Raw genomic sequence first — 16,744 nt, 5'->3', positions numbered from 1 at the left:
AACTGGGACGGGAGGCCAGGTACAAAATATAAATGGAATTTATTCACACAGTTTGCATCAATTAAAAACACTAATAAAAGACAGCCAACAGCGCCAGCGTGGACACAGTAGCGATTTAAAAAAAGAAATAAAGTGCAATAGCACCGATGCAATCACTTGATACAAATAGCAAAATTTCACTGGAATAATTTAGAAGCTATTAATATGTAGGACCCAATACACACAATAAAAGAGCAATAAAACACAATACCACATTAATTACATGCAGAGAATAAGAGAAGGCAACACCTCGAACCACATTAGCAAGCAATAAGGGGTCTCTAAAAGTATTGTTAAGCCTATAACCAGCACTAATATTTTGCAACACCTGTCAACGATATTGCACTATACCCTTTAATAATAATAATATTTGAAATGAACAAAAAACAAACCCAACTAAAATAAAAGAAAACAAGTTGTAGAAATAAATGCCCGTTACTTTTCATGTGGGAAAAAAACAATGACAGACAATGTTGCACTTGAAGACAGTCCTTCAAGTCATTTAGGTTTCATTCAGACCAGCGGCATTTTTTTTTTTTTATCATTTAACTTTTTATTAGTTTTTTCCATTTTTGCTTACATATACCATATACATGAACACTTTACAATCAACATAACATAAAACTTTGGCTTGGGAGCTGTTCCTCTATTTGACCTTAGTTCCATCTAGTTTGTCTAGTTCTTTATTTCTTGTCGCTGACTTTTGTCTTGAATGTTGTCCATTTCTTCCATTTCTCTTCCATTTGTGTTTGCTGAAGTCTCAAACGATGTGTCAGTTTTTCCATAGTGTGGATTTCTTCTATTATTCCAGTCCATTGTTCTTGACAAGGGGGATCTGCCTTTCCCCATTTCCTCGTAATAGCTTTCTTGCTAGCTATTAACAGTATCTTAATCAGATACCTGTCTTTTGCCCTTACTTTGATATTATTAAAATTGCAAAGATATAGTACCACACTACTCATAGGGATATCATATCCCAGAACCTTCTCCACTGTTACATGAACATTTTTCCAGAATTGGACAATGATAGGACAGTTCCAGAATATGTGAGAATGATCAGCATTCATTGATCCACAGTTCCTCCAACACCCCATGTTTGTGCCCTTGTATCTATTCTGGACTTTAGGTGTGATGAAAAATCGTATTAGATTTTTCCATGAGAATTCCCTCCATATCCGTGAATTGGTGGATGTTTGATGTGTTTCCCACATATCCAACCAGTCTTCATCTGAAATTGTCGTGTTCAGCTCTGACTCCCACTTTTCTTTTATATATTTAGTTGAATGTTTGTTCATCCTCAATTTTTGATATAGAGTAGAGATGATTTTAATTTTTGTTCCACTGGATGAATTTATCACAATTTTAATCACCCCATTTACTTCCACAGAGGGATCCCACCTGATTTCTTTCTTATAATAGTCTCTCAATTGCAGGTACCTGTAAAATTCATGTTTATCTAAATTATACTTCTCCTTCATTTTTTGAAAACTCTCCAGCTCCCCATCTTTCAGAAGGGTATACCATCCCGTGACCCCCTTATTTATCCATTGTTTGAACCCCTTATCATACATTGCTGGTTTGAAATCACTGTCATATGCTATCCACCGGAGCACCTTCATTTCTTTCTTTATCTTGTGTTTTTTTAATGTTTTGAACCACAATTCCAGTGTAAACACTGTAATTGGGTCCATGTACTTCTTGATTTTCTCATATCTATCTTCATCTCCAATAACACTTTGAATTGGGTATCCTCCAAATTCTTTCTCCATATCTTTCCACTTAGCTATATAGTCTGGTGTGCACCAGCATATTACATGCCTGAGTTGAGCTGCACTAAAGTACTCCCTTAGTTTTGGGAGACCCACACCTCCCCTGTCTTTCGGTAGCTGAAGAGTTTCATATTTAACTCTAGGTTTTTTTCCGCCCCAAATGAATCTTGATATTATCTTATCCCAGGTCGCAAATTGTGTTTGAGGAACCTCTATTGGTAATGACTGGAACAAGTATAGGAGTTTTGCTTGCACATTCATTTTAATAGTTTCAATTCTTGAATTCAGATCTAAGGGCAGAGTAGTCCACCTATCTATATCTTTTTGAATTTCTTGGCTTATTTTATCATAATTTGCTTTGTAAAGTGTGGATAACTCTTTAGTGATGTTAATCCCTAGATACTTAATTTCCTTCATATTCCATTTGATGGGAAAAGTTTCCTGAATTTCTTTCAAAGGAATGTAATTGAGTGTCAGAATTTGTGTTTTAGTTACATTAATTTTATATCCTGAAAGATTACCATACTTTCCAAAGAGATTCATCAGTGCTGGTAGTGATTCATTCGGCTGTTCAAGAAAAGTTATTATATCGTCTGCAAAAAGCCCTATTTTGTGTTCTTCTCTATTTACCATAACTCCCTTAACTTTGTCGTCTTGTCGTACTGCCTATGCCAGAGGCTCTATAAAGAGGGCAAACAGAGTAGGTGATAGGCAGCACCCCTGTCTAGTTGATCTTTGTATGTTGAATTTGTCAGTCAGGCTTCCGTTTATTTTAATTCTCGCTGTGGGGTGGTGATATAGTGTCTTTATACTCTGTATTGATTTATTACTGAATCCAAATCGTTCTAATGTTTTATATAAAAATTCCCAATTTACTAAGTCAAATGCTTTTTCCGCGTCTACACTTACTAGTATGGTACTTTGTTTTCCCAGTTGCGCTTGATCTACTATATGTAAAACTCTTCTAATATAATCATGTGTTTGACGTCCTCTCATAAATCCTGTTTGATCTTCGTCTATCAATTCTGTTACAAAGGTATTTAATCTATTAGAAATAATGGTTGTGTATATCTTATAGTCCACGTTTAACAGTGAAATTGGTCTGTAATTGCTACAGTGTTCCTTATCTTTTCCTTGTTTTGAGATGACTGAGATGATAGCTTCGCTCCATGATGGAGGTATTTTGTTATTTTCGAGTGTCCAATTGAAAGAAGCTGTAAGTATTGGAGTTAATTCTTCTCTAAACATCTTGTACCATTCTGCCGGGTATCCATCACTGCCTGGCGACTTATTATTTTTTAATGTATTTATTGCCTGTTTCACTTCCTCTATTGTAATTGTTGCTGTCAGCGTCTCATTTTGTAGTTTGCCAATTGTTGGTAAATCTAATTCATTTAGAAAGGTTTTCATTTCCTCCCCATGTGCAAATTCTGGTTGTGTATACAGTTCCTCATAATAATCTCGAAAGATACCCTCTATTTCCTCTGGATTTTCCGTTAGTTCACCTGTATGTGGGTGTCTAATTTTATATATCGCATTAAGTGTTTGTTGTTTGCGTATCCGTTTCGCTAACAGTTTAGTTGCCCTTGGACCTGCTTCGTAATAATTCTGCTTCAGAAATGCATTCCTTTTTTCAGTCTCTTCTAGTAATATGTCATTTATCTTGGTTTTAACTATCTTGGTTTCTTGGTAAACCTTCGAGTCTTTTGTTTTCTGATATTCCTGTTCTAATTCCCTAAGTCTCTCTGTATTTGCCCTGTATGTCTGTAGTTTAAGTCTTTTATCATGCGCAGTTTCAGCAATTAACTTTCCTCTGATGACTGCCTTCATGGCATCCCATAATATTGTTGGGTCTACAGTTCCGTTATTATTTTCTTCAATATATTGTTTTATTTCTGCTTTTATTTTCCCTCTCCGTTGTTCACTGTTCAATATTCCCACATTTAGTCTCCATAATGTATTTCTTTTCCTATTACTTAGACATACTTTTAAATAAATTGGATTATGATCAGATACGTCTGCCGCCCCTATCCTGCATTCCTTCACTCTGTGTTTGTCGTCTACCTTGATTAAAAAATAATCTATTCTCGAATGTACTCCATGAGCAGCAGAGTGATGCGTAAAATCTTTTTCTACTGGATGTAGGCTTCTCCATACGTCTGTCAATCCCATCTCTTCTAGTGACACATTTATAAATTTTGCCAAATGCCTTTTTGTTTTTTTATGACTCGTTGTGTCCATATTATGATGCAGAACTACATTTAAATCTCCTCCACAAATTAGAGTTCCTTCTGTTTCTATTGCAATTAAATCGAACAAGTTTTTGAAAAAGTTTTTGTTACTCTCCGGGGGTGCGTATACATTTACCAAGGTTATTAATTCATTTTCTATTCTTCCTTTTAATATTATGTATCGTCCTTCTTTATCTTTTAATTCCTTTTTATACTCAAATTGTATTGTGTTCGAAATTAGTATCGCAGCACCTCTTCTACGACCTTCTTGATATGAACTGTGGTATAAACTTTTGTAGCCATACTTTTTTAATTTTTCATGCTCCGTTTTGGATAAATGAGTTTCTTGTAAGAATATAATTTGTACTTTTTCCTTTTTCAGTTTTGTCATCACTCTTTCTTTTTTACTCAATGCATTCAAACCATTCACATTCAGCGACATTATCTTGATATCAGTCATAACTATGATTTACCATTCCCTTTAAATATGCTCCCAAGCAACACAAAACAGAACAAGCATGAACTTTTGCAACCTAAACATAAACCAAAAAACCGGCGGACTTTCAAACATGGGGTATCTTTCTTCCCCAAGTCCCAGTTGGTGGGTGGAGAGGATATCCTCAACCCTACTGAGGGCCCCTCCCTAGATCTAGTACTACTCCCATCCTGTGGGTTACCACTCAATCTAGACATGTCCAACTTAAATCCCTTACCCTCTCCCAGTCGGTTTTAATTGAATCCTCTTTTCTCGCAGAGTCAACTTCTGAAAGCAAAACATTCTAAGATTTCCACTGGAAGCTTTGTAATTTTTCTTCCACTCGGTGTGCCGCATCTCGGTCCCGATCTTTCCCCTTCACTCGCTGCCATCCCGCAGCCCCTCGCTGTCTCTCACCCGCTGCCGTGGTGTCTCCTCCGGGCTCAGCAACCGTGTAGCCCCTTTCCTTCATATCCTGCGCTGCTGCCCTGGCACTGTCATATGTCTTCGTTCCGTTCTCCCAATGAATCCGAATTTTAGCAAGCGATGTCTGAAAACGTATTCCTTTCTCCTTCAATATTTTCTTAATGGCCGTATATGCCTTTCTTTTCTGGACAATCTCGGTCGGATAATCGTGGTCGAAGTAGATTTGTTTACCCGTTACCTGGATCTTTTTCTGCCATGCTTTTTTCAAGATCATTTCTTTGGTCTCAAACTGCAGAAAGTTAACCACGACTGACCTCGGTGTTGCATTCGGGTTCGGTTTTGAGGCGAGGGCTCGGTGGGCTCGTTGGATCTGGAGTTTGGTCCCCTCCGGAAGTTCGAGTTCCTTCTTAAAAAGTTGTTCCAGAAAAGTAGTTGTGGATCTCCCTTCTACTTCTTCTGGTAAACCGAAGATTCTGATATTGTTTCTCCTTGATCTCCCTTCCAGATCGGTTAGTTTTTCCTGCATTCGCTGTACTTGCTCCACCATCTTCGTTAGCACCTCATTAGCATCCACCTTCCACTCCTCCACCTCAACTATGCGTGTCTGTGCCTCGCTAATGCTCACTTGCTGTGTCTGTAGCGCCCGGTCACTCTCGGACAGCCTACGGTCTATTTCTTGCCGAAGACTAGTTATTTCTTCCTTCCATTCTTTCTTCAGCTCGTCTTTGAATACGACCAGCTCCCGGCACAGCTCTTGTTTAAGGGCTTTAATATCACCTCTAATATCCGCGAGCCCATTTTGCAGAGTCTCCGTGTTAGCTTGTTCTTCCATGCTCTCTGCTGGGGCTTTTTCGTGTTCGCTAGCTTCGTGTTCGGAGATTTCTTCTGTTACAGGCAGCTTTTCAGTTCTGTCTTGCTTTTCATAGTTTTTCCGACTTCTCCTCTTGCTTATCCCACTCATGCTTTAGATTTATCTATCGAGTACCGATATTGTTGTGGGCATTTTAACCCGACTTTGGAGAGCTAACTGACTACACTCCTATTCCCTCCGCCATCTTGGAATCCCCCCTTACTTTTATGTTTTAATCCTCTGTTCTCTCCTATTCTCTATCTGAATGTCACTACAGACCCTGCCTGCTGACAAAGAGGTCCCCCTTCCAGTTGTCTCCCAGGCCGAGGGAGAGCAGCAGGACCCTGGCCACAGACAGCCAGCCACTCCTGACAGCGTTTATGTAAGCACTTTCAAATTTCATTTATTTGTGTTATCTGTCACATGACATTACCAAGTGTATTATATAAGAACCTTTTACACTTGACTTGCGTGACTTTCTTACTTTACTGATGTCAGTCCTCTGTTCTCTTCTGTTTCTGTCTCTCACTTTAGAGCTGCCCGGGGCCTGAAGAAGCGGAGGGGTATAAATGCGTGTTGGCACTGGCCGACAGCCTGCACTCTAAGAAATATCTGTAAATTAACAGTTGTTTGACTGTATATTTTAACAGAAGTTGTCCGTAGTACGTGATTTACAGGTATATTTCTGTTAATTTACATTTCGAATTGCATTATGGGAACTTCATCTCTGCCAAATCATTCTGGCGGCCATTTTTCATCCACGGACAAAGCGGGAGAAGGACAAAGCTACAAGTCTGACCTGCCTGTCAACGGTAAGTCATTTTATGGAAAATATTAACAAGGTGACTGTTTTCTTAGTAGTATTAGTTTTGAAATACTATATTGTCTTTTGGTAGCGTTCTATTGTTAATTTTGGATGGTTAATGCTAATAACGTTAGCTAATATGACCGTTAGCTAGCTAAGTGAGCTGGTGTTACAGTGTGTGCTGTGTGTGAGCTCTTTGGGATTTGGAGATTAAAAAGCGGATTTCTGTACAAACTGAGAAGCTTTGTATGAGGTATTATTGTATTATTATGTCAAATAAGCATCCATTATGTCCCGCTTCAACATTTTTGTGGGTCCTTATCTGGTAATTGTTTACAGTAAATTGTCCGTATTTTTAATCCGAGCGGAGTTTCGCGGCACATGAAACATTAACCCCCCCCCTTCCCCCCCCCGTCTGCCAACCGCTGTCTGAACAGGCAAAGGTTTAAGGTTGATCCTCCAGTTACGTTTGTGTAAAAGGTAATTATATATATAAATTTAGAAGAATATGATAATGTTGATTTTGTTGGTATTGTGAGTGTGGTTGCGGTCAGAAGGTCCGTTAACGTTAATGTTGATATCGCGACATTAGCGGCTCATCCAACGGTCATCTCGTTCCCGTTGTTGTTCCGCGGGCTCGTCTCTGGCTGTGACGTTAACGCGATGAGGAGGCGAGGCAGCGCGAGGCTTTAACGTTACGTGACACAGTTCACATTATCATAGTAGGATTCTAAAGGTAATCTTTAGTTTCCTTAGCCCCCGATGTTGTCATTGATAGCATTATAAATGTTTAACTTTTTTGAGTGAAGACCGAAGTTGGCAGCCACCTGTAAGCTGGCTGTTGTTGAGTGAAATCAGAACAAATATATAGCACCTATACTGAGAATTTTTTTTTTTTATGTTATCAAGCAAATTAACTTGTCAGTGCCCCATTTCCAGCTTAACATTGTTGCCTTTGAAATAAAAGCTGAGACTCACCGTAAGCTAGCCGTTTCAATTCAGTGACCACGTCTCGTGCTTTTATTTTGAAGGTTTTCCGTTATAACTGTTCGCCAGTGCTAATGTTTTGATAGTCGATACCCGATTGACGGTTTGAGAGTGAGTAAAAAAAGAATATTTTTGGGGATATGTTGTTGATAGAACAGGCTGCATGCTTACATGAATATTTTAACTTGCTGTTGCTAGTTATATCTTCGGGAGGGACTTCTGAGACGTTACAGAAGCTAACGTTAGCTAGCCACAGGCCCAGCTGTCTACTGTGCCCCAGAAATCATTACGCGTCACGTTACGCTTTTGGCACAACTCGGTAAAATATTAGTGTGTAATAATCGCCTTAAATTATTAAGTATGTTGTCCACATATGTAGAAAAATATGTTGCAAAATCCGTTAGCTAGTACATTGACACACTTTCACTTATTCACTATGCAAACACATTTGAGCTGATAAAATGGGAGCTTGTAATTTTCTATAACTGAAATTTTTACTCACAGAACATACACACCCATTTTCTTAAAAATAATAAAAGAATGTGTACACTGATGTTTACATAACTACAATGACAGCTACAAACTTTTTTTTGTTTTACATGTTTTTGCATTTTGCAAAATTTACCTTCATATCCACCACCCTTAGTGGTTAGGTTCGTGTGTTTTTTTGACTAACACTTCCAAAAAAGAGGCAGTACATTAGAACAATGGGACTACAGTGGCTTGGAACTAAAATGACTGTTGTACTTGTCGTTTTCAGATTTCTACCGGTGCACGCAGCAGTTGGACATCTCAGAAGACGCCATAGAAAGCCATGCAGTCTTGCCTTTACACTGCCTTACTACTGGTACATTAATTGGATACCATGCTATTTTTTTGCTTGCTTTCACGATGATATTTAATTGTGGTATCTGTGACTTTAGAAATACCTCAGTTTCTGACTATGTGAAACATTGTAGAACCCATAGAAACAGTAACAAGCTATTTTTCCCTGTGGGTTTCCAGACTGTGGAAGAAGCTTTTCGTCTTACAATTCTTTTAATGTTCACTTGTCCAGATTTCACCACGAAGGGAGGAAGCTGACTTTTAATCGTAACATATCTGTGCAGTTGAAGTGTTCTTGGGAGTTTTGTGGCAAAGAATGTGAAAGCATAAAAGGTCTCGTAGCTCACCTTAAGTGTCATTTGCAAGAGGGTCTTGAAGTGACGTGTCCTTATAGTGGATGTGCAAAGGCCTTTAAAGTCATATCCTCTTTTACATCTCATTTATCAAGATGTCACAAGCAGTGTGATGTTACACATATTGATCAAAGTTATATCAGGGAAACAACAGAGTATGCACCTGCTGGTTCGGATAATGGGTCAAGCGTTGATAGTGAAGTACCAACAGTGCAGCATGAAGGAGAGTCTGACCCAGGGTCAGCCCAGGATAATTTCACTGAAAACATGGCTCTTTTTTTCTTGGCTTACAAGCAAAGTATCTGGTTCCTGCATCTACAGTCTCTGATATTGCAAGTGAAATGAGGTTACTACAGGATATGCAGCATGAGTTTACTATGGATGGTTTTCAAGAGGTCTCCAAGAATATGGTGTGCAAGCTGAGGCTTTACAAAATCTAGGGAAACGTGTGTACGAACAAAGCCCTATGCAGCGCACCCTACATGCAAGTAGTGGCACCTTAACTACACACCACAAAAGACTTCAGTTTTACAGGAGAGAATTCAACTTGGTAGAACCTGTACAAATAACCTTAGGCCATGATGACAAAGGCAAGACAAGACATTTTCACTATGTTCCCATTCTAGAAAGCTTAAGAGCTTTCTTGAAAAATGAAAGTGTACAGCTTCAAATTCTAAATCCTGTTCATGCCGACGAGAGCATGCTATGTGATATTAGAGATGGTTCGGTCTCTAAATCTAGTGAACTGTTTGCCTCTGATCCACATGCTCTTCAGATCATGTTGTTTCAAGATGCTTTTGAAGTTGCAAACCCTCTTGGGTCCGCCAGGCTAAAACACAAAGTTCTTGCTGTGTACTACACTTTAGGTAATGTCTATGCACACCACCGATCCACCGTTGACTCAATACAGCTTGTACTACTTTGTTTGGAGAAGGACTGTAAGTTTTTTGGACCTGAGAGAGTTTTTGATGTTTTGTTATCAGACTTGTGTGACCTGGAGTCAAAAGGCATTTGTGTTGAAGGGAAAACTTTCAGAGGTAGTATTGCCTGTGTCATTGGAGACAATCTTGGGTCCCACTATCTTGGGGGATTTACTGAAAATTTCAGCTGTGCTGAATATTTTTGCAGGTACTGTCATATTAAAAAAGGGGATTTTCAAAAAAAGAAAGAACAAGAGAGAAACACCAGCTAGTTACAGTGAATCCTTGCTGGAGTTGGAAAATAACCCAGATATCCTAATGCACAAAGGCATCAAGTCAAACAGTGTTTTGAACAAACTCACACATTTCCATGTTTGTGCACCAGGACTTCCACCCTGCCTTGCCCATGATTTATTTGAGGGCATAGTTGACTATGATTTGGCAATGTACCTGCATTTCCTTGTAAAATCAAGAAAGTGGTTCAGTTATGATGTACTTAACCGCAGAATTGTGACTTTTAGAGGTGAGAGTCAGAATAAGGCTAATGTTCTGCATAACAATGGGACCAAACTTGGGGGACATGCTGCCCAAAACTGGTGGCTTCTTCGGTTCTTGCCAGTACTGTTACATGACAAGATTAGAGACCCTAAGGAGGAAGTTTGGCAACTTGTATTGCTACTCAAGCAGGTGGTTGAGCTTGTGTGTGCTCCTACACTGTCACAATCACAGGCTGCCTACATGAAGGTCCTCATTGAGGAGTACATAGAAACAAGGCATGTACTCTTCTCACTTAAAAAGCTTCGACCCAAACATCATTACCTTTTACATTATTCAGATCTCACATTAAAGTTTGGACCCTTAATTCGCATATGGACTATGCGATTTGAGAGCAAGCACAGCTACTTTAAGAGGTGTATTCGGGCAAGTAAGAACTTCAGAAACATCACAAAATCCCTTTCAGAGAGGCATCAGTTGCTGCAGGCCTACCAAAGCATGGGCAATGTGTTTTCCCCTGAGTTTATCATGTCTGACTGTACAAGGTTTTACCCAGAATTGTATGATAGTCAGGTTAAGGACGCGCTAAAAGTGTTTGATGTCTCGCCATCAAATGCGGTAGTGACAGACAAAATTACTGTACGAGGCACATGCTATGCAAATGACATGCTTGTTATTTTGAGCTGCGAGGGTGGAGAGTTAACTCTCGGGCTTATTGCATGCATTGTAGTGAAACAACAAAAGACTGTGCTTCTTTTGCTTCGACAGAAAGAGCAAGTCTTGATCCAGATCTTGGTGTTTTTGAAGTAGAGAGTGAAGGTGGTACTTTTATTTGCCAAAGACTTGATGGGCTTCTTGATTACACCCCACTTAGACACTACCATAGAGGTGGCAGACTGCTGGTTACTCTTAAACACAGTCCACCATGGAACCTGTAAGGGAGAAGATCAGAAGCACACTGCCTTCACTGGAAGAGGAGCAAACAGAGACTCTTGTCACAAAGTTGACAGATATTGGAGTTAAAAATCTGGAAGACTGCACATTTTTAACAGCAGCTGACTTGGATGGGATTTTGTCGTTAATCAGGGCTGCCAACTCTCACGCATTGGCCGTGAGACACACGCATTTGACTGGTTTCACACGCTCACACGCCACACCCTCAATTTCTCACGCTGAAGTGTCAACCCGGTCGGTCAAATTTCTGAAAGATGAGTTTATCTATAGATTTAGCTGTTGAACCACTTATGATCGACTAGTTGTGCTTTCAGAGACTGTGAGGGGGTTAAAGAGCGCTTCCCGGCTTCAGGTATGTGCTTTGAGTATCACAAACCCGTCCGTCGCTTCGTGTCCACTCTCTCTGTAAAACAGAGGTGAGCAGCGCGGCTGGTAGCGTAGCAACTTCAGTTCATTTTAGTGTACTCGCTCTGGGGGGGAGGGGAGGGGGGGGGGGGGGCAGTGACGCGTTGCATTTGTGTGTAGTCCTCCAATGAAGAGCAGCGTACAGCCTCCTCTAAACTTTGTCAGAGACCCAAATGCGCCTCTGTGTCTGTCAGACGGTCTGAGTGAGATCCACCATATCAGCGGAGCTATTACATGTACAGTACACTGTATTACAACTCTCCACATCTCGGACAACAGAGATGGGAGGAGTTATATTTTGAATGTGCACAAAGTTGTAAACATGAGCAGAAATCTGATGAAACACATCTGAGCTATACTATACTATATATACAGTACTATATATACTATACTATTTATACTATACTATATATACTGTACTATATATACTATACTATGTATACTATACTATATATGCGATACTGCAACGTTGGGCCACTAAAGTGCTTCTCTAACCTCGGTGCATCTCTAAATGTAACTGTAAATAATTAATTTGATGTTTTATAAAATTAACAAATAGTCTTCATTTTCACAAAAAAGTAAATCCAGTAAGTGGGGCCAGAGGATGAGGGCCAAACATTACTGAGCCTTGGCACAAAGGTTAAAGGAATAGAATTTATGTAAAACAGTGGTTCTCATTCTTTAGAATTTCAGTGGTCTTAGTTGATCCCTCAACATTAATTTAACTTTGGGTCCCTGGTCCCTACACCAGGGACCCCTGGACCTGTTCACCACAGACCCAAATCTTCTCAGCTGTTGCTGACATATATACTGTCTCTTCATGTCGTTCATTATGTTTGGCACATTGTGTGGGTCAGTTCTTATATCATAAGAAGTTAATAATGTAAATAATGTAAATGCTAAATGCCCTAACACCTGTTGATACTACAACAATGCAAAGGCTCTTAACCCTACAGTTTTGCACATATCATGTAGCTAACACTTGATTTCTACATTTTTTTTGCAAGAAAACTCTCCAGAAGGTGCCAATTAATGGTTTATTTTTCCAAATTTTTTCCTGGGGGGGCATACCCCCAGACCCCCCTAGGGAGAGCCCCATCCCCCCCACATATAACAAATCCCAATTTAAACCCTAAAGGAAAAAGGCCCAAAGAAATTGCTTTGTACGCGGCAAAATGGGTTGGCCCCCCCAAATCTCACTCCAAGGTTTTGGGAAAAGTTGGCAGCTCTGCGTTAATACAGTCCAGGCGGCTGATACATGCATTCTCCTCAGGTAGGTAATGGGCTTGATTAGACATTTAAACACACACACACACACACACACACACACACACACACACACACACACACACACACACACACACACACACACCCATGACACATGACAGTACATTCAGCTCTTTGTAAGTGTCTCATTCTCTTTTTTTTGAAATTCAAATTTTTTGATTGTTCCTGTTCCTCCCTAGCATCTCAGAGCACCTTGGTTGTGTCCGGTGCTCCAAATGATTCAAATTTGAACGAGCATCTGGTGGCAATGCCGACTGTGGCGCTAAACGAGCATCTGGTGGCGACGCCGACTGTGACACCAACTGTGACACCTCCACAGAAGTTTCAAATCCCATGGCAGAAGTTCCCAGTTACGTTGATGAATGCACTGAAGGAGAAGAAGAGACCACTACCAAAAGACAGAAGACACATGATCCGGATCATCATGGAAGACATGATGGCTACTGACACCAGACCAGGCAGAAGCAAGTTGAAGCAGGTTGCACAACAGCTGGTTGAGAGATATCCTGATTCCTTCTTGGACAAATGTGGCATAAATGTTGTGGGTCAAGGTTTTGCATCCCTTGTAATGCAAATGGAGAACAGGGTTGAGAATGTCAGAAGACAGTATGCTTTTAGCACATCCCATGATGAGAGGCCCAAGAAAAAATGCAGAGCTTCTGACCGTTATGGTTGTACTCAATGGCAACCTGAGTCACTGAATGACTTTAACAGCCATGAGGGTAAAAAGAAAATGCTACAAGATGCCTTTAAAGAAAACCTTCTCCCTCAGAGTGACATTAAAAGACTGATGTCTGAAACATATTATGCCCAGCGCATCACTCTGAATAGTGAGGAAAATATTATCAAAGTCATGGAAGAATGGCCTTACCTCTTCAACACCACCCATCTGCTCGACCACACAGAGAAACTAATGGGATTTCCTGTCCAAACCAAATTGCTGAACCAAATTCAGGAGAAGGGCGAGATCATCACTGAGTTTCTTGGTAGCAAAGGAATCAAAGGAGTTACTACAGACCCATTGAAACTCCTCCAGGGTCTAGTGAAGTACCTCTCAGAGGAGCAAAAGGTGCTTTTAATAAATGAAGAAGTAAGTTCTGCTGCAAAACATCAAATCCTTAAATTTAGTAAATTATGATTTAGCCCAACAAATATGTCCCCTCACTAATTTCCCTTATGCCTACTCTGTCTTCACCTCTCTCACAGGATGCCTTAGCAGAGCTGCCAAGCACCCCGTGTATCATAGTTATGGGTAAGGAAATGCATGTCTACTCTAAAAATATTGGGAGGTGTTGTGTATTTGTTTAATTGAAAGATGTATGTTGTTATTTATGTTTTACAGATGAAGGAAGATACAAGATGTCAGTGGATGAAGTCCCAGTTAACATAATCGGCTGTCCACTAGTTGCTGTGAGCTATATGTTCAGCCTGTATTATGTGCTGAATATAAAGTATCCAACGGGAGCAGCCTTGACTCTGGAGTTCATCCAGAGGTAAGTTTTCACCATCATTTTTGTCCGTTTTATAGTATTATTTATTTTTGCAATTTCAATTTAGACATGTTTGTATGCCACAGGTGCCTGCTGGGGATAAACCCAGAACGGGGCACGAAAGCAGAAAAGCGGGGGAAACAGTACAACATCCCTCCAAAACTGCTTCGATTCCTGTCGGACCTTAATGACTTCAAGAATCTGTGGAAGATTTAAAGGTAATTGCACACACCTTTGTTCAGGGTAGCCGCGGGGTCTTAAAAGTTTTGAGGAAGTCTTAAATTTGATTATCTCAAATTAAGGCCTTGAACAAAGTCTTGGATCTAGCCAAACACCAAGCGGGAACATCTGCAAAGATTGGATCTGTGAGCGTATTAATCTGCTCGGTGTGCGTCCTATAACAAACAGAGTGAGCAGCTACCGGACTCTAACATTTGTTGATCTGAGCAGGACTTCCCTGAGCAGACTGTTTAGAGACAATGTGACCGGCAGGTAACGTTAAAGGTTATCTGCTGCTGTAGCAGACCTGCAAGTAACCGCTGATCTGAGCTGTGTGTTTCAGGGTTTAACACTGCTGCACAACTGTTGTTGGTGATCTACAAGAGGAATCTTCGCAGAATTTATTCTGACTTAAATAAAAGTTAGCACAGCTGTTCCGCATGGGCCATTGAGGCTCTGTGCCAAATTTGGCGTCAATTGGTTATTAGATGGCACTTTTAATTTTTATAATTTGCAAAATTGCTATATGAAAAATTTACTTTGTACCTCCTAGAGCGCAAGTCCCATCTGCACCAACATCTGCGTCTAAACTTGGGGGGCCCAAGCGCCCGGATAGCTCAGTTGGTAGAGCGGGCGACCATATAAAGAGGTTTACTCTGATGTGGTGGACGCGGGTTTGACTCCGACCTGCGGCCTTTTGCTCCATGCCATTCCCCTCTCTCTCCCATTCATGTCTTCTGCTGTCCTGTCAAAATAAAGGCTGAAAATGCCCCAAAATAATCTTGGTGGACCCTCATTACAAAAACTTATTAAAAGAACTTTGATAGTCGAAAAAATGCACAGTAATAAGTCATTCTATTTTTGTTTTCCAGCAGAAGAAGCATCTCAAACAGAGAGAAAGGAGAGCGATGTGTGTCTGTGGACACCCATCTTTACGGAGGACAACCATGGTATTATTAACTTTTTTTAAATAAGGACCATTTTGCAAAAGTGAGGACATTTCAGCCGACTACACTTTATTTTCCCCGGCCTTTAAAGGCTATTTACAAGCTTCTTTCAAGTTTTCAGAGAGATCCTCAGAAACGTGCAAACATCTGTTCCTGTGCATCTACGCTTTTTGTACTCTGAATACAGACTTTTGCTCTCTACTGCCCTCTACTGACATGGACTTATTTGCCCTGGAACAAGGAAAACTAGAGGAAGACATGTCACATGGTTTTAGAATGAAATGCATATTCATTGTCTGGTTTGTCTGTCACATTCTTGTTATTTAACTAATGTTAAATAAATTATAGTTATGTTGTAGAAAGGATGTTCATACCCTGTCTGAGATGTTCTTAAAATGTAAACCGCTACATTTTTAAATTCAAAATGGACTTACTATCATTGTAAAGCCTTTTAGTGAAAAATGACTTATGTTACAGCCAACGCTTTCTCACTCCGATGGCGTAAAATACGGGAGTTTGGCCAGTGGCTTTCCGCGTCTGATGCAACAAAAAAGGCGTCCTTTGGCGTGTGAGGAACGTACCGGGGAGAGCAGCATCTAGCGAGTAGTATGCAATGGGGAATTTGTCGTAGGGAGGTTGGTCGGGGGGGGTGGATGTGTCAAACACAGGACCTTCATTCAAGAGACCGGGATTCAAGTCCCGTGTGTGTCCTTAACCGTCCTGTTATTACCGGGTGTCACGGAACTTTAGCATATATGAATATATATATACTTTTAATGCCAGTAACAACTGACCAAACGTCCATATCTTATGAGATGAGAGTGAGAACGTGTTGGATGTTTTATTACTCTGTGTTCTGCTTTAATTCATCCTGTGTTCATCACACCCACCTTGTGTACAGTGTGACAAATTGTGTTAATGTTGTTTAAAGTTATTTAATTTTTTTATTTCTCTTTGGGTGATGCTTTAGTCCTTTTTGTATTTTTAAAGAATTTTGAAAGATGAGTTAAATAAAAATCTTTTTTTTATCACAGATTTAAGATGTTTTACCAAAATGTATTACCAAAATAAAGTGCACCATCAAGTAACAGAAAAGTTGCATTTGTATTTCTGTAAGTAATACCAAAAATGTTTTTCATTTACTGTAGTTAAACCTTTTAATTACAGGACAAAGTCCAGGTAATGAGCTGCCAGTACATTTGCTGTTATTTTACAGATTTATGTATGATTCACAGAAAATGTTCTGTTTTTTAACTGTAGGAACACC

General features: G+C 40.0%; 1 protein-coding gene across 1 annotated transcript; it reads left to right on the top strand.

The window, feature by feature from the left end:
- Positions 1-8,938: 8,938 nt before the first annotated feature.
- Positions 8,939-14,542, top strand: LOC116676683 (uncharacterized). The gene is made up of 5 exons (XM_032507616.1): positions 8,939-8,999; positions 13,001-13,911; positions 14,028-14,073; positions 14,164-14,314; positions 14,398-14,542. Exons 1-5 carry the CDS (start codon positions 8,939-8,941, stop codon positions 14,525-14,527), a joined length of 1,299 nt encoding a protein of 432 aa, XP_032363507.1. The 3' UTR covers positions 14,528-14,542.
- The last annotated feature ends 2,202 nt before the right edge of the window (positions 14,543-16,744 follow it).

Source organism: Etheostoma spectabile, unplaced genomic scaffold (assembly GCF_008692095.1).
Source record: "Etheostoma spectabile isolate EspeVRDwgs_2016 unplaced genomic scaffold, UIUC_Espe_1.0 scaffold00003638, whole genome shotgun sequence".
NCBI classification, from domain to species: Eukaryota; Metazoa; Chordata; class Actinopteri; order Perciformes; family Percidae; genus Etheostoma; species Etheostoma spectabile.
Note: the sequence above shows the minus strand (reverse complement) of the source record. Positions and strands in the feature narration are given on the sequence as shown.

What these genes read in the sequence shown, in the direction of transcription:
- LOC116676683 (XM_032507616.1), top strand. Translation starts at nt 8,939, where the DNA reads ATGGGTCAAGCGTTGATAGTGAAGTACCAACAGTGCAGCATGAAGGAG. An exon ending in GAAGGAGAGTCTGACCCAGG is followed by an intron (nt 9,000 to 13,000) that starts GTCAGCCCAGGA and finishes GTTCCTCCCTAG; the next exon opens with CATCTCAGAGCACCTTGGTT. An exon ending in TGCTTTTAATAAATGAAGAA is followed by an intron (nt 13,912 to 14,027) that starts GTAAGTTCTGCT and finishes CCTCTCTCACAG; the next exon opens with GATGCCTTAGCAGAGCTGCC.